The sequence below is a fragment of the Osmerus eperlanus genome, chromosome 12, assembly GCF_963692335.1.
Source record: "Osmerus eperlanus chromosome 12, fOsmEpe2.1, whole genome shotgun sequence".
Classification (NCBI taxonomy): Eukaryota; Metazoa; Chordata; class Actinopteri; order Osmeriformes; family Osmeridae; genus Osmerus; species Osmerus eperlanus.
In genome coordinates this window covers 17,453,578-17,476,923 of record NC_085029.1, presented here as the reverse complement: position 1 = coordinate 17,476,923, position 23,346 = coordinate 17,453,578, and the positions used below count along the sequence as shown (strand labels likewise).

Sequence of the window (23,346 nt, the reverse complement as noted above, 5' to 3'; positions counted from 1 at the left end):
GATGGTCAAAATAAAGAGGCATCCACCTTATTGTTATGATTATAATAAACTCTGAAAATCTGTGCATCCAGGATTTTATTTAAAATGTTTTCGCTTCGAAGTTTTTTCCCTCAAAGTTTTTCATCTCAATTATTCATCCCGAAATTTCATTTCGTGGATTCAAAACCAACTAATTCGGTGTTTTTTAAAATGCATTTTACAATTCAAAACATTGTCACTGATTTGCTTCCATACCCGGGGGAATATCTCCTAGGCCAGCGGTTCCCAACCTGTGGTCCGCTAGGATAATTCAGGTGTGCCGACAAACCAATAAAAACCAAAGTATGAAAAATGAATACATAGGCTATTTATATATATATACTGTTGGTAAATGATTATAAAAATTCGTACTAATTTTAAAATGACATTTTGAAAGAGCAACTGACATTTCCGCCTGAATTTGCATATGCACACTTCAATCCATGCACACATCATTTCCGCATATTGCATAATCCAGGTCAACAACTTCCAGTTATGCAAATTCTCAAACACAAAATGCAATTTTTCAAGGAGTTTGGGTCATCTTCCCAAAATGGCAATCAACGATGTAGGCCTACAAAGGATTCTATGTTACTGCCCTTCAAGCAAGAGGGAAAAGGGGTTCAAATTTTACTTTTAGTGCTAAATCAACAATTACGAATGTAAGGTTTATCTAATTCACTCAGTAAACGTAGCTAGCTAGCTAGGCTAGCTCTAGCTATCTAGGATTTCAGCAGTAACGTTAGCTAGGCTAGCTAGCTAACATTTTTTTGCTACATTATAGGCTAATGTACTCAATGATCTGTCAGCTTGCTTGCTAATCGATAATGTTAACTCACATAAATAATTGGTCTGTCATATTTGTTCCCTATGGATAATGTAACGTAACATGTCCTCAGTTTCTAACAAAAATCTGGAAACGGGAGAGATCGTGAGGGCTACCTGTTATCGGTTGATGAAAAAAAAGCTGCGGAATCAGAGTGAAGAGTTAATAAGACTAGGGAGTCAGGTGGCTGAGCGGTTAGGGAATCGGGCTGGTAATCTGAAGGTTGCCAGTTCAATTCCCGGCCGTGCAAAAACAATTACGTTGTGTCCTTGGACAAGGCACTTCACCTTATTTGCCTCGGGGGAATGTCCCTGTAGCCTACTTACTTTAAGTCGCTCTGGATAAGAGTGTCTGCTAAATGACTAAATGTAAAATGTAAATGTTAGAGAGCAATACCTAAAGGTTAACACAACCTGTTCTAGTTATTAAAAGTCACGTTTCTAACTTTACCGGAAGTTCTAGATATGGCCTGGCCGTGGTAGTTACGCAGGTTAGACTACCTGTCTTTACAATGTGTGCTTAGCCTACTGTGGTGCTGATGGACACTTTGTCTTTGCTCAAATACCTTTAGAAAGCGAACTGTTTGGCTCCCGTGGTGTTAAACATGTGTGATAAACGTTAATGAATGTGCGGATGAGATGTGCGGCCGCAAAAATATTTGAGCTATGCAAGTGGGCAAAGTGGAAAAGGTCGGGAATGGCTGGCCAGGGGCGTAGCCACGTGGTGGCCAGGGGGGGCCACGGCCACCATTGGTCAGAGAATGGCCACCTTGCCTCACCTTTTTTAAACCTTCCTGGACAGAAACGGTGTAAAGCTGAAAAAATGCATTAGTATTTTTTTTTATAAAGTCGTCTTATATTGGCATTTGTCACATGCTACAAGACCCATATTCGCAACATGTTGGGCCACGCCCCCATCAACAGCGCAAGACACAAACCAAAGTACCTGCATTCTGACAGCGCTTCAATGGAGACTAGCAGCTAACCACTGGATACCTTTAGAAAACTGCTGCTCTGAGTGATGCAGTGTGTGAGTTTTAAAATAGTCGTTTTTGACAATCAAGTGCCACCCCAAATAAAAGACTGGCCAGAGCTGGCCCCCCCAGAAATAATGTCCTGGCTACGCCCCTGTGGCTGGCCCAGGCTATGTGATGTTCGCTATCGCGATCATGGCCCCTTCACTTCTAGGGGCGGTCCTGTAGCAGGGGGTCGGTGGGGGCCAATCGGTTTGAGTTTCATAGATACGGTCGCAGTCTGGAGGTTAACCATCTGTTTATCGTCAAACATTCCATGCAAACGAGAAGAGACGTTGATCGGTCCCTGCAGCTAGAGACGGAAGAAGTCTCATCGACATCAGAAGTTAGCTTCAGTTGACTGCTGACAGTACTCGAATATTCTGTTTCCTATTTTCCCACCCAGGTATGTTGACCAGACGGATTATTTCAATGTTTAATTGTTTGCTTAGACACACATGATCAATTAGAAAGTGGTCAGCTGGAAATGGTCTTGGATGAGATTGCGTCTCAAATTCATTCTTACCCCAGGTGTCGTTGACAGAATTGGCAGACACAGGACGAGTCAGGAAACATGGAACAACACCGGCCAGCTAAATGATCAAACTAGGCGCTACTGTAGCTACTACAGTACTAGCTAATATCAAGTTAGGAGTTCGTATTCCACATGCTTAGTGCTTACTAGTCAATCAGCGTGTTAAAACGGTACAATTAAGTCTAGGTCTCGGACATTTTTGCCCACATGCAAGCCGACTAGCTAGCTAGATGGCCAGTTAGCCTCGAAACTAGCTCGCTAGCTTGTGAACCTTGTTTTACTATGTTAAAACTGACTAGACTAGCTAGCTCCCGTTCTAGTCTGGCAACACAATAGTGCTAGCTAACGTTATCGTCAATATCGAACATAGTTAAGTTCACTAGTATCATCTCCATTCAGCCCGTTGAAAGATAACAGCACTTTACATCCAGTAGTATGCTACCGCTAACCGGCCTTATATGTAGACTACTAGTCGCGGAATATTCAAGTAGTTTGGACCGCTAGTCTAGCTGTTCACGACCCAAGCTCCTTACGGTATGTTACGGTCCAGTGCTGCTAGGATGCACGGCTCGAACGCTGCCTTAGTCTCCTCTAACTTCAGCGAAAGCGTGTTGACGTTTTTAGTAATTGGTATACTTTTTCACTCCCCCTGGTACGATTGTGTTCACACTTGCGGCATTGGCGAAGTAGGCTACATTGTTGGTCTTCATCACAAGTCAATAAGGGAGTTCATGTTAGCTTGAAAATAATACTTCTAGCTGTTTGAAAGCTGACTAGTCTACCACTTCGGAGTAGCTATATAGGTTATGTACGCTATGGATCAGTGCACAGGTCCACATCAGTAGATTCGCTTACTCATTACTTCCAGCAGATAATGTACCGTTTGCAGATTGTATGTCATTGAATATTAGGTAAATACCACTCAATGACCCTTTGCTCTTTCACCCAGAAGCCTTTATCTATCTAGCTAATGCACAGTGGACTGAACACATATATGACAGTAGGTCAGTTATGTCACCATCAGTAACCCCATCCCTCTGCAAAGAAATGTAAGAAATAAGTGTCACTCTCCGCCCATTGGGAAGCGTTGTGTGAGCTATCCATTCAAGTCAAACATTGACAGCACCACCTGGTAACTAAGACTTTTTGAATCGTTGCTATTCTTTCCTTCTACCTGAATGTACCTCTGATGTTATGACAGATGGCAATAATAAAAAATAAAAAAAACGGACCGCTTGCTGTTGCTACGGTGAGGCAAAGGCCTAAACCATAATGACAATGATTACCGATTCTATTTTGGTAGTGTTTTTTTTAGCTCTACCTTAAGATAAAGGACGATAACACTAGATTGCTCAGTGTGAACATAACTGTGTGTGTGTGCATGCGTGCATTTGGTTGATTTTAATGGGACAGTTCATCCCAATAAACTAAGACATACCATATTCTTCCTCATACTTGTAGAGCTGATCTAGCCCAGTACTAGAACGCTGGGCCTAGCCCAGTACTAGAACGCTGGGCCTAGCCCAGTACTAGAACGCTGGTCCTAGCCCAGTACTAGAACGCTGGGCCTAGCCCACTCCAGTACAGTGCCTGGCCCACTCCAGTACAGTGCCTGGCCCACTCCAGTACAGAGCCCAGTACAGTACAGTGCCCAGTACAGTGCTTAGTACAGTACAGTGCCTAGCCCAGTACAGTACAGTGCCTAGTACAGTGCTTAGTACAGTGCCTAGCCCAGTACAGTACAGTGCCTAGCCCAGTACAGTGCCCAGTACAGTGCCCAGCCCACTACCAAAGCGTGTGACTTGGCTGACCAGACTAGGAGTTCAAACATGACTGCTGTCAGCTTGCCATAGGGGGCCCTATAGTCAGGGGACGTCTACCTTTCACCCAGTTTAGTCCTATACCACCCCCTCTCTCCCCCAAACCCTCTCCCTCCCTCCCCTCTCTGTCTCAAACGCCCTCCTATTCCTCTGTTCTCCCTGCTGCTCCTCTCTCTCCTTCCCCCCTCTCCCCTGCCCACCTCCCATTCCTCCCTCCTCTTGGCCTGGTAGTTTTCCACCCGTCTGTGCAGGAAGAGGAAGGAGGAGATGAGGAGAGCAGACTGAGAGCTCAGCTGGGGTGTTCAGGCAGATCTTCTCAGCAGTGGTTTGTGGGTCCGGTGTTCTGCAATCTCTTCAGACATCAGTAGGATCAAAGGGAATCTCTGTCAAGTGTCAGTGCATCCAGAATCCCTGTTATGCCTCTCACAGGACACAAATAGCCACGGAAGTGGAAGATTGTATCCTGGACTAGGCCTTGTTTAACACCTGTCCAGCAGGAATCAGGCCCGGATCTGAGCAGGATGAGTGATGAAACAAGCAGTCTTGCCAGCGTGTGTGTGTGTGTACGTGTGAGTGATATGCTGTGCTGCCAGTGCTCATCTGAACAGAAGGTGTGTGTGTGTGTGTGTTGGCAGCCAGGACAGGCTGTAGTGACCATTGCTGATCTCCACTGCTGTTAGTCCTTGGCAGGGCCAACCATTCATCTGCCACTCGCCTCTCTCTTTCTCTTTGTTGTCTCTCTTTCTGTCTGTCTCTTTCTCTATCCTATCTTTTGCTTTTCCCCTTTCAACTACTGAAACTGAATTAAATTCAAGTTGTTGATCCCCAAGGAAATTCTTGAGTTTGCTCTCCTCTCTCTCTCTCTCTCTCTCTCTCCTCTCTCTTGCAGTCTTTCTCTCCTCCATCACTCTCTCTCCATCTCACTCTCTCTCCATCTCACACTCTCCCAGGCCAACTCTGAGGTCAGGGGATGGTGTGTGTGTGTGTCTACATGGCATGTGTAATGAGCAGATGTGTCTATAGACACTGGCTTCCCCTCCAGGCGTTATGGGTAGCCTAGTTATGGGGACAAAAAAATCTATCCTGTGTTAACGGACCCAGCCTGTCCTGGACAGCGGCTGCTCCGGCGGCCCTCAACCTTGATTGGACCAATCCTTTCGCTCCATCAAGCAGACAGTGTGTTGCTACTGGAGGAATCATCCATCAGTCATTGCGGTTCAGCCCACTTTTACGCCCCATGACGGAAGCATGGTGTGTGAACTGAAGTATTTACTGGATGTTACGTATTTACTGAGCAGCTAGCATAGCTGAGATGTGGGGACTGTGCACTGTGCTTGGTAAATACAGACCGTCTCTTGACCACCAAACCTGTAATCTTTTATCCTGTTCCCATGTCCTCCATCTCCTCAACTCAATATTGATCTGTGTGTGTGTGTGTGCAGCCATGGCGGAGGCTCACCAGGCTGTGGCGTTCCAGTTCACGGTGACGCCCGAGGGCATCGACCTGCAGCTGTCCCACCAGGCCCTCACCCAGATCTACCTGTCAGGCCTGCGCTCCTGGAAGAAGAGGCTCATACGCATCAAGGTATACGCTTACCTCACACTCCTACCTCACACACGCACGTACCACACACACGTACCTCACACTCCTACCTCACACACGCACGTACCACACACACGTACCTCACACTCCTACCTCACACACGCACGTACCACACACACGTACCTCACACTCCTACCTCACACACGCACGTACCACACACACGTACCTCACACTCCTACCTCACACACGCACGTACCACACACACGTACCTCACACTCCTACCTCACACACGCACGTACCACACACACGTACCTCACACACACACGTACTTCACACGCACGTGCCTCACACACACACACGTACCTCACACTCACACACGTACGTACCACACACGCGTACCTCACACGCGTACCTCACACGCACGTACCTCACACACGTACCTCACACACACGTACCTCACACGCACGTACCTCACTCACACACACACATACCACACACACACACGTACCTCACACACACACACACACGTACCTCACACGCACGTACCTCACACACGCACGTACCTCACACACACACACATACCTCACACGCACGTACCTCACACACACACGCACGTACCTCACACACGCGTACCTCACACACACACACACGTACCTCACACGCACGTACCTGACACACACACACACACATACCTCACACGCACGTACCTCACACACACGTACCTCACACGCACGTACCTCACACACACACACGTACCTCACACGCACGTACCTCACACACACACACACGTACCTCACACGCACGTACCTCACACACACACACACGTACCTCACACGCACGTACCTCACACACACACGCACGTACCTCACACGCACACACGTACCTCACACGCACGTACCTCACACACACACACACACGTACCTCACACGCACGTACCTCACAAACACACACACGTACCTCACACTCACGTACCTCACACACACACACACACGTACCTCACACTCACACACACACGTACCTCACACACACATGTACCTCACACTAACCTCCCTGTTCTAGTTCCTCCGGTGCTACCCTCCTCTGTCAGCTGCAGCTGATAGGAAATATGAGAGTAGCTCCCTAGCAACGCCGCACTTCACCACACCAACACACTCCAGGTTCCGTGGTGACTGTGGTGACTGTGGTGATGATAGAACTGCCCCCCTGTCTTGTCCCCCTGACAGAACAGTGTGATCACGGGCGTCTACCCCGCCAGCCCCTCCTCCTGGCTGTTCGTGGTCATCGCCATCCTGGCCACCATGTACACACGCTCCGACCCCTCCATGGGCCTCATCGCCAAGATACAGGAGCACCTGCCTGCCAGGTACACACACACACACCTCATACACACACACACACCTCATACACACACACACACCTCATACACACACACACACCTCATACACACACACACACCTCATACACACACACACACCTCATACACACACACACACCTCATACACACACACAGACCTCATACACACACACAGACCTCATACACACACACACACCTCATACACACACACACACCTCATACACACACACACACCTCATACACACACACACACCTCATACACACACACACACTGTAGAAGCTAGCAATAGTTGGGTTTCCTTGAGTATGTGCGGTAACAGTCTAGAAAGTTCTCTAGAACCTTTCTGAAAAAGTCTCTTTTCCTCTCTCCTTCCCCCTCTCCCCCCTCTCCTCCCCCCAGCAGCCAGTCTCTGAGCAGTCAGAGTCAGGTGGTGGTGTCTGCGGTGGTGTTCAGCACCCTGCTGTGGCTGGCTCTCATCTTCACCATGAGGCTCTGCCTGAAGCAGCTTCTCTCCTACCACCGCTGGATGTTCGAGCAGCACGGCAAGATGTCCATCACCACCAAAGTCTGGCTGGTCAGTGTACACACACACACACACACACACAGACTTATACTACAGATTCTCTCATCCATTTCTTCAGAAGGATATTGTTATGCAGGACTGCTACAAACACACTCACAAACATACACCCCTTACCTGTGTGTATGTGTGTGTGTGTGTGTGTGTGTGCGCAGGCTCTGGTGCGCATGTTCTCAGGTAGGCAGCCCCTGCTGTACAGCTACCAGGGTTCCCTGCCCAACCTGCCCCTGCCTGCCGTCAAGGACACCATGAAGAGGGTGAGACACCCTGGTCACCTCACACACACCCTGGTCACCTCACACACACACTCACTCTCTCTCACACACTCACACACACACCCTGGTCACCACACACACACCCTGGTCACCTCACACACACACTCACTCTCTCTCACACACTCACACACACACCCTGGTCACCTCACACACACCCTGGTCACCTCACACACACACTCACTCTCTCTCACACACTCACACACACACCCTGGTCACCACACACACACCCTGGTCACCTCACACACACACTCACTCTCTCTCACACACTCACACACACACCCTGGTCACCACACACACACCCTGGTCACCTCACACACACACTCACTCTCTCTCACACACTCACACACACACCCTGGTCACCACACACACACCCTGGTCACCTCACACACACACTCACTCTCTCTCACACACTCACACACACACCCTGGTCACCACACACACACCCTGGTCACCTCACACACACACTCACTCTCTCTCACACACTCACACACACACCCTGGTCACCACACACACACCCTGGTCACCTCACACACACTCTCTCGCACACACCCTGACCCTCATCATCATTTTTTTCCCTCCAGTATCTGGAGTCAGCTCGTCCTCTGATGAACGACGAGGAGTTTGAGGGCATAGTGTCTCTGGCGGCCCAGTTTGAGAGCAGTCTGGCCAACCGGCTGCAGTGGTACCTCAAACTGAAGACCTTCTGGGCGTCCAACTACGTAAGCACCCGGAGGGGAGAGGGGTGGAGGAGGGGAGAGGGGTGGATGGAAGGGAGACCCTTCACCCACTACACACCCCCCTCCCCCCAACCACACACACATGGCTCTGCCTTCTGAAGCCAATTTAAAATCCCATCAATGATGCAAGTCTTTCTTGCTTGCTGGTGTTGTGTTGAATGATTCATCACGGCTAACTGTCTAAGCAGAGGGGGGTGAATCTACGCAGTCCGTTATATTCTTGATTGGATGGTGTTCTTGGTTACAGAGATTTTCCCCCTGATGTGTCAATGTGTTATTATTTGGTGTGCCTGCCTGGTATTTTTTGCACTACATAGACAATGTGTACAACATTTTTCAAAAGTTTTTTTCACAACTTGTGAAAATCCTCTGACAGTGTGTGTGAGTCCTGTGACAGTGTGTGTGAGCCCTCTGACAGTGCGTGTCTTCTCAGGTGAGCGACTGGTGGGAGGAGTACATCTACCTGAGGGGGCGGAGTCCCATCATGGTCAACAGCAACTACTACGGCATGGTACGTTCCTGTGTTCCCCCCGTGCTCCTACGGCATGGTACGTTCCTGTGTTCCCCCCGTGCTCCTACGGCATGGTACGTTCCTGTGTTCCCCCCGTGCTCCTACGGCATGGTACGTTCCTGTGTTCCCCCCATGCTCCTACGGCATGGTACGTTCCTGTGTTCCCCCCGTGCTCCTACGGCATGGTACGTTCCTGTGTTCCCCCCTTGCTCCTACGGCATGGTACGTTCCTGTGTTTCCCCCGTGCTCCTACGGCATGGTACGTTCCTGTGTTCCCCCCGTGCTCCTACGGCATGGTACGTTCCTGTGTTCCCCCCGTGCTCCTACGGCATGGTACGTTCCTGTGTTCCCCCTGTGCTCCTACGGCATGGTACGTTCCTGTGTTCCCCCTGCGCTCGTCCCTCACAGCAGGTCCCACTCTCCCTCCCATATCTCCCTCTCCTCTGCTCTCCCCTTCCACCTCCATACACCCTTTGACCTGGTTGGGCTCATTAAACATGATTGTATTGGTTTGACATTGGGGACATTTCAGCTACGGAAAGAATGCCATTAAATCCATTAATAATACATTCTTCCTCCCTCCACCCGTCTCTCCCTTTCTCCCTCTCTCCTTCCCTTTCTCCCTCCCTCTCCTCACTCCATCCTCCTCCCCCTTCTCAGGACTTCCTGTTTGTGACCCCCACCCCCATCCAGGCAGCCCGCGCGGGTAACACTCTCCACGCCATCCTGCTGTACCACAGGAAGCTACACCGGGAGGAGATCAAGCCTGTGAGTTCAGCTGCCCGGAGCCTGCCACCCACCCACCTCTCCTCCACCCAGCACACACACCACCTCTCCTCCACCCAGGACACACACTACCTCTCCTCCACCCAGCACACACACCACCTCTCCTCCACCCAGCACTCAACCACACATGCAGACAGACCTGATAGACAGAACAGCAGGAGAGAGATCAGAGGTGCAGTTTGAACATTGTTCTGGTGGTTTAGTCAAAGAAAGAAACACAAAGAAACCTCATCTCAGCTACACTTGATATTAGAGCCCGACCGATAAAGGATTTTTATGGCCGATACGATACGAATATTTGGTGATTTAAAAATACGATATTCCGATATATCGGCCGATTTTCTATATATATATATATATAGAAAGAAACGCATAACAAAACAAACTGATTTCCCTAACATTAGTTAGCAGACGCTCTATATATATATATCGGTCGGGCTCTACTTGATATGCTGTTTGTGTGTGTCACCTGGTGTCCTAAAGTTACGTGTGTGTGTGTGTGTTATTGTATGTGTGAGGTGAACATCCATCACTGTTCTGTCCCCTTTGGATTGTTTTCTGGTTTGGTTATTTCCCATTACCTGTCCATGCTCTCATCCCACCTCATCTCCCTTCCTTCCCATCCTCCCTCTCTCCCCTCATCCTTGCTCCCCCCCTCTTTCTTCCTCCTCCTCTCCCTCTCTCCTTCTCCTCCTCCCTCTCTCTCTCTCTCTCCTCCCTCTCTCCTCCTCCTCCAGAGTCGTGTTCCAGGCACGTTCATTCCTCTCTGTGCTGCTCAGTGTGAGAGGATGTTCAACACCACACGCACTCCTGGAGAGGAGACTGGTAATCACACACACACACACACAGCTTGTAGGAGGAGGGAGGGGGCTGGTCTGTGGTCTGGTCTGTATGTGATCTCCTGTCACAGGTGTTTTGTAATTCACATTTGTCGTCCTGATATGTCGGCCGTGGGAACACAGCTCTGTCATCTCCTCATGTCGTCCATCTTGTCTGTCCAGTGTGTCTGTGGCTGTACTCTGGAAGAATGCTGCTGCTAACTCTGTTGGATCTAACTCTGTTCTTCACCTTGCTCCACCTTTTCCTTCCTCATCCCTTCCCTTTAACCTCCCCCCTGTTCCTGTTATCATGTTGTTCTCCCTCTCCATCCCTCCTCCTTTCCCTTTGTTGTTCCTCCTCTCTTCCTCCGTTCCTCCTCCTCACCCCTCTGGTCTTGTTCTCTGCTGGTTCCTTGCCTGGTCTTCTTCTCTGCTGGTTCCTGGTCTTGTTCTGCGCTGGTTCCTGGTCTTGGTGTTAGTGGTTGTTGAGGTCTGCGGTGCCCTGCTGCTCTTATCAGTTTGAGCGGATGTTCTCCTCTTGTCGGCTCCCAGGAACCGTAACAGGTAGTCTGACCACCAGGCCCCCGCCCTCCAGGCCCCCGCCCTCCAGGCCCCCGCCCTCCAGGCCCCCGCCCTCCAGGCCCCTGCCCTCCAGGCCCCTGCCCTCCAGGCCCCCGCCCTCCAGGCCCCTGCCCTCCAGGCCCCCGCCCTCCAGGCCCCCCCCCCCCCCCCCCCCGGCCCCTGTGACTGTGTTGTTCTCCACCTTTTTCCTGTGTGTTGTCATGGTGACCTGATCCTGCCCCCTACCCTGATGACTGTCATGTAAATCCATACTCTCTCTCTCTCTCTCTCTCTCTCTCTCTCTCTCTCTCTCTCTCTCTCTCTCTCTCCCCCTCTGTCTCTCTCTCTCTCCCCCTCTGTCTCTCTCTCTCTCCCCCTCTGTCTCTCTCTCTCTCCCCCTCTGTCTCCCCCTCTGTCTCCCTCTCTCACCCCTCCTCCCCCTTCCCACAGACACGGTGCAGCACTGGCAGGACAGTGACTATGTGGTGGTGTACCACCGGGGGCGCTACTTCCGCTTGTGGATGTACTGCTCCGGGCGGCTGCTCTCACCGCGGGAGGTGGAGTCACAGGTGCAGCGTATCCTTGACGACCCCTCAGCCCCCTCGCCCGGCGAGGACAAGTTGGGGGCTCTGACCGCCGGGGACAGGTGAGCCTGGACACGCCTCTGGGGACAAGCTATCCACCCATCTATACACCTGATCCTCCTATACACCTCATGTCAGTCCATCCATTCATGTGTCTATGCTGTGTGCTGCTGGCTAGGGCAGCACCTTGCTGTGTGCTGGCTAGGGCAGCACCTCTGTATCCTGCGTATCTTCCATCCTCAGTACCTAACCCAAACCGCTCCTGTTGTGTTCACCTTCCCAGAATCCCCTGGGCCAAAGCCAGGAAGCAGTTCTTCAGCTCAGGGGTGAACAAGCGCTCGCTGGACTGCATCGAGAAGGCGGCGTTCTTCGTCACGCTGGACGACGAGGAGCAAGGCATGATGGGAGAAGACCCGGGCGCCAGTCTGGACCGTTACGCCAAATCTCTCCTCCACGGGAAGTGTTACGACAGGTGAGCTGGAGGCTCTTAGTCTGAGGGGGATTCTAACAGCTGCCACAACTTGTGGAGCTGCTTATGTGACGCCCCAGGCTAGCTAGCCACTAGCGTTATGCGTATCTGTAAAGGTGGGTTTTAGAGCCCGACCAATTTGTCGGCGGGCCGAATGTATTGGCGGGCCGATATTAGGCATTTTCAAAACTATCGGTATCGGCATTTTTAATGAAACGAATGACAAAACACCCTTCAACCATGTTATGAGTGTTGGCGTTGCATAGTTTGTCCACCAGAGGGTACTCTACAACGACCCTGTTGGCAACACTCAGGTTTAGAACGTGACAAACCCTACAACCAGCTGATCCAGTAAGAGTCGGGCAGTGTTAGGGAAATCTGTTTATGTTTTGTTACTCTTTTCTGCATTTTTTTTTTTTTTTTTTATATATATATATCGGACGATAAATCGGATTTTTAAATCACCAGATATTTGTAACGATATCGGCCTTCAAAATCCTTTATCGGTCGGGCTCTAGTGGGTTTAACTGTGGTGGTTTAAGCTAGCTCGCTAGTTAGCAGATGCCTTCTCTACCCAACAGTCAATACCATCAGAAGGCTTTCAGAAAAGTTACATTTGTAGTTGTTGATGCTGATCATGTTGATGTTGTTGATGCTGATGAGGTTGTTAATGCTAATGAGGTTGTTGTTGCTGTGGTTACTGATCTGTGGCTGCCGTGGTTCCTGCCAGGTGGTTTGACAAGTCGTTCTCCGTGGTGATCTACAAGAACGGGAAGAACGGGCTGAACGCGGAGCACTCCTGGGCCGACGCCCCCGTGGTCGCACACCTGTGGGAGGTAAGACCCCTGCTGGGATTGGCCCAAACATGCCAGAACACCACCATACAGGCCTGCTATTGGTCCTTTAAGGCATAGTCATGGCCCTCAGTGTACGTGACTGTGTGTGTGTGTCCAGTATGCACTGGCCACAGACAGTTTCCAGCTGGGCTACAACGAGGAGGGCCATTGTAAAGGAGAAGTGGACCAGTCTATACCCCCTCCCCAGAGACTCACCTGGGACATCTCCACACAGGTCAGCTGCCTGTCTAGCTGTCTGCCTGTCTCTGTCTCCCTCTCTAGCTGTCTGCCTGTCTCTGTCTCCCTGTCTAGCTGTCTGCCTGTCTCTGTCTCCCTGTCTAGCTGTCTGCCTGTCTCTCTGTCTCCCTGTCTAGCTGTCTGCCTGTCTCTCTGTCTCCCTGTCTAGCTGTCTGCCTGTCTGCCTGTCTGGCTGTCTCTACCTCTTCTTGGCTGCTGTACTGAGTGTGTGTGTGTGTGTCCCAGTGCCAGGAGCAGGTGAGCAGGTCTCTGGAGGTGGCACAGGCCCTGGCTGATGACGTGGACTTCCATGTGTTCTCCTACCAGGAGTTTGGGAAGGGCAGGATGAAGAAGTGCAGGATCAGCCCCGACGCCTTCATCCAGCTTGCTCTGCAGCTGGCCTACTACAGGGTGCATACTCACACACACCATATCACATGTTTCAGTGTTGTCGTATGACATTTTGCACTGATCTATAACCATAACAATACTAGTCTTGGAACTAAAATAACCTCATATCATCATGTCATTACTTTCCCCCTCCCCCACCTCTTCCCTCCCTCCCAGGATCGGGGGATGTTCTGTCTGACCTACGAGGCGTCCATGACCCGTCTCTTCAGGGAGGGCCGCACAGAGACGGTGCGCTCCTGCTCCAGCGAGGGCTGTGCCTTCGTCAAGGCGCTGGAGGGAGGAGAGGTACACTTAAACAAACAACCCTACTCTTCATAGGTTCATGTTAATCATCACTTTTATTTAGACACAAATTCCTCCCTTTATATGAAACTTAATACACCCTGCTGGAAACTGGAAGTCACATCAGAACTTCTTGCCCTCTTGCTCTCCTCTCCTATCTCCTTCCTCTTTCTCTCCTCTTCTTCCTCTCTCCTTCTCGTCCTTTTCCACCAGGGGGCGGAGGTGTGCAGGAGGCTGCTCCGTGCGGCAGCAGAGAAGCACCAGAACCTGTACCGCCTGGCCATGACGGGCGCCGGCATCGACCGCCACCTCTTCTGCCTCTATGTGGTCTCCAAGTACCTGGGGTTGGACTCTCCCTTCCTCAACCAGGTGCGGCCCCAACCTCACCCATCCTAACCTCTCCTCTGTCCCAACCTCACCCATCCTAACCTCTCCTCTGCCCCAACCTCACCCATCCTAACCTCTCCTCTGCCCCAACCTCACCCATCCTAACCTCTCCTCTGCCCCAACCTCACCCATCCTAACCTCTCCTCTGCCCCAACCTCACCCATCCCAACCTCTCCTCTGTCCCAACCTCACCCATCCTAACCTCTCCTCTGTCCCAACCTCACCCATCCTAACCTCTCCTCTGTCCCAACCTCACCCATCCTAACCTCTCCTCTGCCCCAACCTCACCCATCCTAACCTCTCCTCTGCCCCAACCTCACCCATCCCAACCTCTCCTCTGCCCCAACCTCACCCATCCCAACCTCTCCTCTGTCCCAACCTCACCCATCCTAACCTCTCCTCTGTCCCAACCTCACCCATCCTAACCTCTCCTCTGCCCCAACCTCACCCATCCTAACCTCTCCTCTGTCCCAACCTCACCCATCCTAACCTCTCCTCTGCCCCAACCTCACCCATCCTAACCTCTCCTCTGCCCCAACCTCACCCATCCTAACCTCTCCTCTGCCCCAACCTCACCCATCCTAACCTCTCCTCTGCCCCAACCTCACCCATCCCAACCTCTCCTCTGTCCCAACCTCACCCATCCTAACCTCTCCTCTGTCCCAACCTCACCCATCCTAACCTCTCCTCTGTCCCAACCTCACCCATCCTAACCTCTCCTCTGTCCCAACCTCACCCATCCTAACCTCTCCTCTGCCCCAACCTCACCCATCCTAACCTCTCCTCTGTCCCAACCTCACCCATCCTAACCTCTCCTCTGTCCCAACCTCACCCATCCTAACCTCTCCTCTGTCCCAACCTCACCCATCCTAACCTCTCCTCTGTCCCAACCTCACCCATCCTAACCTCTCCTCTGTCCCAACCTCACCCATCCTAACCTCTCCTCTGTCCCAACCTCACCCATCCTAACCTCTCCTCTGTCCCAACCTCACCCATCCTAACCTCTCCTCTGTCCCAACCTCACCCATCCTAACCTCTCCTCTGTCCCAACCTCACCCATCCTAACCTCTCCTCTGTCCCAACCTCACCCATCCTAACCTCTCCTCTGTCCCAACCTCTCCCATCCTAACCTCTCCTCTGTCCCAACCTCTCCCATCCTAACCTCTCCTCTGTCCCAACCTCACCCATCCTAACCTCTCCTCTGTCCCAACCTCACCCATCCCAACCTCTCCTCTGTCCCAACCTCACCCATCCTAACCTCTCCTCTGTCCCAACCTCACCCATCCCAACCTCTCCTCTGTCCCAACCTCACCCATCCTAACCTCTCCTCTGTCCCAACCTCACCCATCCCAACCTCTCCTCTGTCCCAACCTCTCCTCTGTCTCATCCTAACCTCTCCTCTGTCCTCACCTCTCCTCTCCTCTGTCCTAACCTCTCCTAACCTCTCATCTCCTCTGTCCTCACCTCTCCTCTGTCCTAACCTCACCTCTCCTCACCTCTCCTCTGTCCTCACCTCTCCTCTCTCCTCTCACCTCTCCTCTGTCCTAACCTCACCTCTCCTCTGTCCTAACCTCTCCTCACCTCTCCTCTGTCCTCACCTCTCCTCTGTCCTCCTCTCACCTCTCCTCTGTCCTAACCTCTCCTCACCTCTCCTCTGTCCTAACCTCTCCTCACCTCTCCTCTGTCCTAACCTCTCCTCACCTCTCCTCTGTCCTAACCTCTCCTCACCTCTCCTCTGTCCTAACCTCTCCTCACCTCTCCTCTGTCCTCTCCTCTCTCCTGTGTCCGTGTCTGTTTCAGGTGCTGTCAGAGCCATGGCGTCTGTCCACCAGCCAGACTCCCGTCCAGCAGGTGGAGCTGTTCGACATGGTCAACCATCCAGAGTACATCTCCTGTGGAGGCGGCTTCGGCCCGGTCAGTACCAGCCTGCCCTCGGACCCCTGTCTGTGTAGTCATGACAACCATGAAGCCCCACCTGTGTAGTCATGACGACGTGCTCCCCTCTCCAGGTGGCAGATGATGGCTACGGCGTGTCTTACATCATCGTGGGAGAGAGCATGATCAACTTCCACATCTCCTGCAAGCACTCCTGCCCTCAGACTGTGAGTACACACACACACCCACACACCCACACACTCAGACTGTGAGTGGACACACACACCCACACACACACCCACACACTCAGACTGTGAGTAGACACACACACACACACACACACACACACACTCAGACTGTGAGTAGACACACACACACTCAGACTGTGAGTAGACACACACACAGACACTGTGCATACCTAAGAATACTCTTGAAGAGGTCTGTTATGAACTTAACGAGACAGTGTTTAGTTCCAGACTGTTCAGTGTGTGTGTGTGTGTGTGTGTGTGTTCCTTTCCATCAGGACTCTCACAAGTTTGGAGCTCAGATCAAACAAGCCCTGATGGACCTGCTGCAGCTGCTGTCCCCAGACCAAAGAGAACCTTCTAGAACTGGGAGGAGCCAGCACGAGGCCAGGGAGGGGAGGAGCCAGCACGAGGACAGGGAGGGGAGGAGCCAGCACGAGGACAGGGAGGGGAGGAGCCAGCACGAGGACAGGCCGGGCCAGGCCAAGAAGGAGCTGTAGAGGAGAACCAGGAAGAAGAGGGACGAGCAGAGGGAAGCAGGAAGTCCAGCGTGGTTGTGTGTGTGTGTGTGTGTGTGTGTGTGTGTGTGTGTGTGTGTGTGTGTGTGTGTGTGTGTGTGTGTGTGTGTGTGTGTGTGTGTGTGTGTGTGTGTGTGTGTGTGTGTGTGTGTGTGTGTGTGTGTGTGTGTGTGTGTGTGTGTGTGTGTGTGTGTGTGTGTGTGTGTGTGTGTGTGTGTGTGTGTGTGTGTGTGTGTGTGTGTGTGTCAGGTGGAGGAGGGTCTGGATGGCATAATGAGGTTTTAAAGGTAATTTAGTTTGAAAGTGTAGATGTTTGTTACTGTTGGAGCAGACACTGTCCTCTGTCCATCAGATAACACATTTGATGAAAAAAAGGGTCAATATTGGATTCAACGTTTAATGGATTGTTTTAATATAGGATCTTTAAAGAAGGATTTTGTTGTATGTATGTACAGATATACAGTTATATCTCTAAATGTGCCATGTACGACTCTGTACTATCGCCTATACTTTCAAACTTGACTTGATTTCAGTGGCCAGTTTCTCATCATAACAACCGACCCTTTGGGAGGGATTGATAATCTGCCATCAAACTATATTTACCATTCCTATTTTCATAATGATGACTTGATGCCCATTACCCCAGCTTGTAAAAAATATTTGGGGAAAGTTATCTGAGGGGGAATCAGGTGACCCTCTCCGGAACACTCCCCACAGCAGTGATTAGAAACAATAGTTACCAAGGCGACGCATGTTCCACTGTGATCAACAAGCAAGTCAATCTCCTTACTCCATTACTCCGTCTTGTCAGCAACTATAAAACACGTACTTCTCAACCTTGAAGCTCCCAAGGTCTTTAATATTGATGTTGACCTCTTAATCACATGATTGTACTGTGGTGTTATTTGTTGTGGAGAATGTTAGGGTTGTTCATGTTGTTAGGGTGACTGCACAGGGAAGACTGGAGCACCCAGACTTCATGTTGTTAGGGGGGTGACTGCACTGCTAATGGAGCCCACTAGAGAACCTGCTTGTTCAACTATAAACTTGTGTTATGAATACATAGATAAACAAATCAGTGAATTAAAAATGCCTATAAATGTTATTTCAATGAATCTTTTATATAGCTCTTCATATTCTGTTTTTGAAATTCTTGAGTCCTGTGTTGAGGACTTACTGAACCTCTTCACTACAAACCGCACATTTCTGTCAGGTCATGACTGTGCTTCGTGTCCCAGTTATGTTACTTCTGTGTTATGGAAACGATGCAAGCTGATATTTTAACATTTTGAACGGGATGGTTTAGAGTGCTGTGTGATGAGGCTGCAGATGCTGTAGGCGGCTGAGAGGGCGATTCCCTCCTGGCCTGCTGACCCCAGACGTTCCTTGCTGTATACAGTGGATGACCTTAGATTTCTTAAGTAGCGATTTTCTACAAAACAAATTATTATATTATGTAAAACGACATGTTAATTAAATCCTTCCTATAATAACCTAATGGGTGAATGGCCAGTTACTATGGCGACTGTTACTATGGCAACTGTTTTCACCCCACTTGACAATTATTTTAGTTTGTTCTTCTGACCAGCACGTTTTTAGCATCTGCATTTTTTTGCGTGAAACAACACAAAAACTAAAATATTTTTGTTTCAATAAAAAGTCAAAACTATCCTGAGTCATAGTTTCCTTGGCTATTAGCTTACGTTCCAGAAATCTTCTGTCAACCAACATGGAAAAACTTCAGAAAACAAGAGTTCCCATTGTAATGAAAACAAGAAATACCAAAACCACAAATACAAAGCTACAGTTTAGCTCGCCTGCTTCAAGATGGTTGAGCTGCCATGGCCAAGCTTAAAAATATTTTTGAAAAAATGTTTTGAAAGGTTGAAGAATTATTTCTGAAAAAAAGTTTTAAATGTTACACCACCACCTGATTTAATAACAAATTATATGGTATGAAGTGATAAGGAATTAATCTAATAGTTAAATGTCATCAACATCAGTACTGTCAGAGATACAAGAGACAGTTAACAACATTTAGTAGCTGTGACTTGTTAATGACACGTGTCTCCTCTTCCTCCCTCCTCCTCCTTCTTGTGGAAAACCTTCCCATCCTTCTGCTTCTTCCATCTCAGCGTGCTGTGCTCTGGGATCCTCCCAGCTGCCTTCATCTGGGGGCACAGTCACACTGTCATGGTTACACCACATTATGGGATGTGTTGTAGAACGCTGAACTAGTCTTGGATCAGTATGTGTGTTACACCAACCTGTCACTGTCAGCTACATCTGTAAAGGGTATTCTTACTGCAATAACAATCCTTACATCGTTCTAGGGTGTAACTGCTGGTTGTCTGTAATGACTGAGACTTTGACTACACATCATGTACAGTCAGAGGACTGCCTTCCCTCACACTGAGACACTCACTTGCTGCAAGATGGAGTCCAACATGGCAGGATCCTCTACCGATATTTATTCTAACAAAACTTTTGGGAACACAATACATCTAAGACCTATACTATGAGAAAGGAGCAGATATGTGAGGAATGTACAGGTGACAATAAGTGTCCTTAAATGCACCTTACCTGAGGAGAGACGTGAGCGTGGTGATGTTCACAGCAGACTGGGATGGATGGCGTTGTTCATGAACCTCATGCTATTTCTAGAGAACCATGCAAATAATTTTTGTTCAGTGTCAACATTTGATATTATAATCCTAACCAAATTCCTAATCAATAAGTTACACATTTACCTCCAGAAGCAAAGAAATTGACATCCTTTTACATTTATTCAGTTAGCAGATGCTTTTATTTAAAGCGACTTCCAAGAGAGAGCTTTACCAAAGAGCATAGGTCATAAACAACGAGATAGCCCCAAAAACATTGTGGGCAGCCAAAACATGAAACATACATTGTGAAAAGCATATAAGTGCCAATATGAAGAAACATAAGAGCATGTAGATAGCAAATTACAATTAAACAACATGAACCTCAAAAGTGCAAGAGTGTATCTGTAGGAAAGCAAGCAACAATAATATAATTCACAGCGAGTACAAGAAGTTAAATCAGTTACAACTAACCAACAAGAGCAACAAGTCCCTCAATAAGAGTCATTGTTTCCCTGGAAGAAACTAACATCAGGTCCAGCAAATCATTCCTAAGTACCGTTGTACTCCCGGAACAAGTGCGTCTTTAGCCTTTTCTCAGTCATCAGACTATATATTAACGTATCACAGGATTTAAGGATACTTTATTTATAGACTTTGATGTTAAGTTTGTTGTTTGTTGAGATTTTTTTTAGATAGCTTATGTTTTCTGACTGTCGAATAACAAAGGGGATATAATTACACATGAAAGATAAAAAGCTCTAACTTCTAAAGTACTTAATAATAAGCAATCACAATTTAAATGATAAAATACTCAAACCTTTTTGTAGCACAATCTTAGACATTTTACACAGAGATACAGCACATCTTACAACTTGTAATCAATCATAATCATGATTGATTACAAGGTATTGAAACATGTAGCTGTATCTGTTATATATATATGATAAGACAAGGCTACAAGATCAGTAGGCTTTACTTCATTTCATGTTACCCCACCACCTGATTAATAAGAAAAGATAAACTGTATGAAGTGATAAGGACGTCATGTGCTAGTTACAGAAATGTCATTGACATCATCGACACTGTCAGAGATACAAGAGACAGTTAACAACATTTAGTAGCTGTGACTTGTTAATGACACGTGTCTCCTCTTCCTCCCTCCTCCTCCTCCTCCTTCTTGTGGAAAACCTTCCCATCCTTCTGCTTCTTCCATCTCAGCGTGCTGTGCTCTGGGATCCTCCCAGCTGCCTTCATCTGGGGGCACAGTCACACTGTCATGGTTACACCACATTATGGGGTGTATTGTAGAACACTGAACTAGTCTTGGATCAGTATGTGTGTTACACCAACCTGTCACTGTCAGTTACATCTGTAAAGGGTATTCTTACTGCAATAACAATCCTTACATCGTTCTTGGGTGTAACTGCTGGTTGTCTGTAATGACTGAGACTTTGACTACACATCATGTACAGTCAGAGGACTGCCTTCCCTCACACTGAGACACTCACTTGCTGCAAGATGGAGTCCAACATGGCAGGATCCTCTAAGTCTGAAGGTGAATTAGGAACCAGTTCCACTCTCCCCACCAGCTTCACCTTAGCAGGAGTTGTAGGAATGCAGCCTGAAGTACAAATGAGGAAGTAGCCGTTATAACACAGTTGGACATTACAGTACATTATTCAGGATTACACTAGTAAATACAGAGTGACATGTAACGCAGGGTTGACAAGATTCCTTCTACATGAGTCAGTGCTCCTTGTAATGCTTTTCTGCACAAACACAATTAATTGTATTTATTTTTAATTTGATAAAGTTTGTTGTTGTGTGATAATTTACTATTCCATCCTATCTGGTGAGCAGGTTTATTAACTACATGTTATCTCCTACAAACACCCTGCAAGCTTTCATGCTGTAGTGAAACCCCCATTTCAGTGGTGTGGTCTGAAGTAGAGGGCACACTGTCACTCTGCCAAGTCCCCCACCATGTATCACTGCTCTTTAATAGAGGACATACAGGAAACCCTTGTTAGTATAGGCCTGCTCATCACCTAGAATACACCACTGACACGTTCAAACCACACTGGCAGCTGCCAAGTCTCACTCACCATCGTGGCAAATAACATATCTGGATGAAGAACAATTGTGAGAAAACCACTGCCATGAAAAATATGGATGTGTGAAGACACAGTCATCGTCATCACGTGGTTCGCCAATTTCCCAGGATCTGAAGGAGGAGGTAGACTGGTCTGACCACTTCCAGTCGTCTTTGAACAGACCGATCCAGACGATGGCAGATGATTTCTCTCCCAGAACAAATTTCTGTATCTCAATGTTTTCAGCCTGGTTCCTGATGCTGGCCAGGTCTGTGTAACTCTGTCTGCAGTAGATCTGAGCTTTTCTCCAAGTTCTTGGTCCTAGAACTAGGATGTACATTGGTTTGCCAGGATCATTACCTAGGAGTATCCAGCATCAATATTATTCAGTCATGTATTTAAAAATGTTACCAAGATATTTTCTCATGAAAAAATATCAACCCTCCACCTTTAAAACAAAAGTGTTTTTCTGCATCAGTTATTTCCTCCAGAAGGCCATGGCAAGCAAACATGCATCTAATAACTGAAAGATGTGTTGTTATGAATAGAAAATTCGAACTCACCATTATTAAAACAAACAAAAGAGTAAGTATTTGTACATGCATAGTCTCTCCATACTCCTGTTTCATTGCTGACCAGTGCAGCGCAGGGCTGGCCTGTGATTGGCTCTGGCTGGGCCCAGTTCCTGTACTCAGTTTCTCCTTCTCTGTAGAACTGACTGCCTGAAAGAGACCACTTCCAGCTGCTGACACTCCTGTTTCTAGTCAGTCCTATCCAAACCCACTGTCCAGTGGACTTAATCTGGTCTATCAGGCCCTGCATGTCCTCCATGCTGTCTACGGTCGCCAGGTCAACATGGTGTTTTCTACAGTGGGTCTGGGCATCAGTCCAATCCATACTTTGATCGACCTGATGATACTGATGGAGTGCACAGGCAGAGAGCACCCAGAACTCTGCAAACACATAATCATCTCATTACTGAGTTTGTCCTGAGCTGGAGAGGCTGGAAGGTTGTAGGAAGTGTGTTGACTAGACTGATGACTTGAAAGACTCTTACCAAGGAGCAGGGCAACAGATGAGACTCTGCACTGCATGGCTCTGATCTACACACACACACACATATATACACGCACACACCTAGGAAACACACACAATTAGTTAAATACTGTATACCCAAACACACATATGAAACACAATTCTAACTTAATAATTGCTGAAGATTCATACATACAAAATGACTGAACTGATACAAATATATTATGAATGGAATTATTGTGTTTGACTAAGTTAATTCAATACCGATATTAATTCTAACAAAGCTTTCGGGAACACAATACATCTAAGACCTATACTATGAGAAAGGAGCAGATATGTGAGGAATGTACAGGTGACAATAAGTCTCCTTAAATGCACCTTACCTGAGGAG

At 48.6% G+C, this 23,346-nt stretch overlaps 2 protein-coding genes across 7 annotated transcripts; one reads left to right on the top strand and one right to left on the bottom strand.

Annotated features, from left to right (window-relative positions):
- Window positions 1–492: 492 nt before the first annotated feature.
- LOC134030835 (carnitine O-palmitoyltransferase 1, liver isoform-like) lies at window positions 493–18,531 on the top strand. Of its 6 annotated transcripts, none has more exons than XM_062474200.1 (20): window positions 493–680; window positions 5,654–5,796; window positions 6,978–7,117; window positions 7,509–7,683; window positions 7,845–7,946; window positions 8,546–8,683; window positions 9,135–9,212; window positions 9,873–9,980; window positions 10,736–10,823; window positions 11,828–12,023; window positions 12,245–12,433; window positions 13,161–13,266; window positions 13,385–13,501; window positions 13,750–13,914; window positions 14,071–14,199; window positions 14,410–14,565; window positions 16,384–16,497; window positions 16,593–16,685; window positions 16,982–17,307; window positions 17,480–18,531. In XM_062474200.1, the coding sequence occupies exons 2-19, from the start codon at window positions 5,656–5,658 to the stop codon at window positions 17,201–17,203; spliced, it is 2,457 nt and encodes an 818-aa protein (XP_062330184.1). In that variant the 5' UTR covers window positions 493–680; window positions 5,654–5,655; the 3' UTR covers window positions 17,204–17,307; window positions 17,480–18,531. The 6 variants fall into 6 exon arrangements, with proteins under 6 accessions (XP_062330184.1, XP_062330183.1, XP_062330181.1 ...); XM_062474199.1 differs by lacking the exon at window positions 493–680 and adding an exon at window positions 2,047–2,262; XM_062474197.1 differs by lacking the exons at window positions 493–680; window positions 10,736–10,823 and adding exons at window positions 5,383–5,548; window positions 11,296–11,380.
- Window positions 18,532–20,717: 2,186 nt separating this feature from the next.
- LOC134031700 (C-type lectin lectoxin-Enh4-like) lies at window positions 20,718–22,260 on the bottom strand. Its single transcript, XM_062475403.1, has 3 exons — window positions 21,933–22,260; window positions 21,336–21,448; window positions 20,718–21,081 (listed from the first exon to the last, which is right to left on the bottom strand). The coding sequence occupies exons 1-3, from the start codon at window positions 22,258–22,260 to the stop codon at window positions 20,959–20,961; spliced, it is 564 nt and encodes a 187-aa protein (XP_062331387.1). The 3' UTR covers window positions 20,718–20,958.
- Between the last annotated feature and the right edge of the window lie 1,086 nt (window positions 22,261–23,346).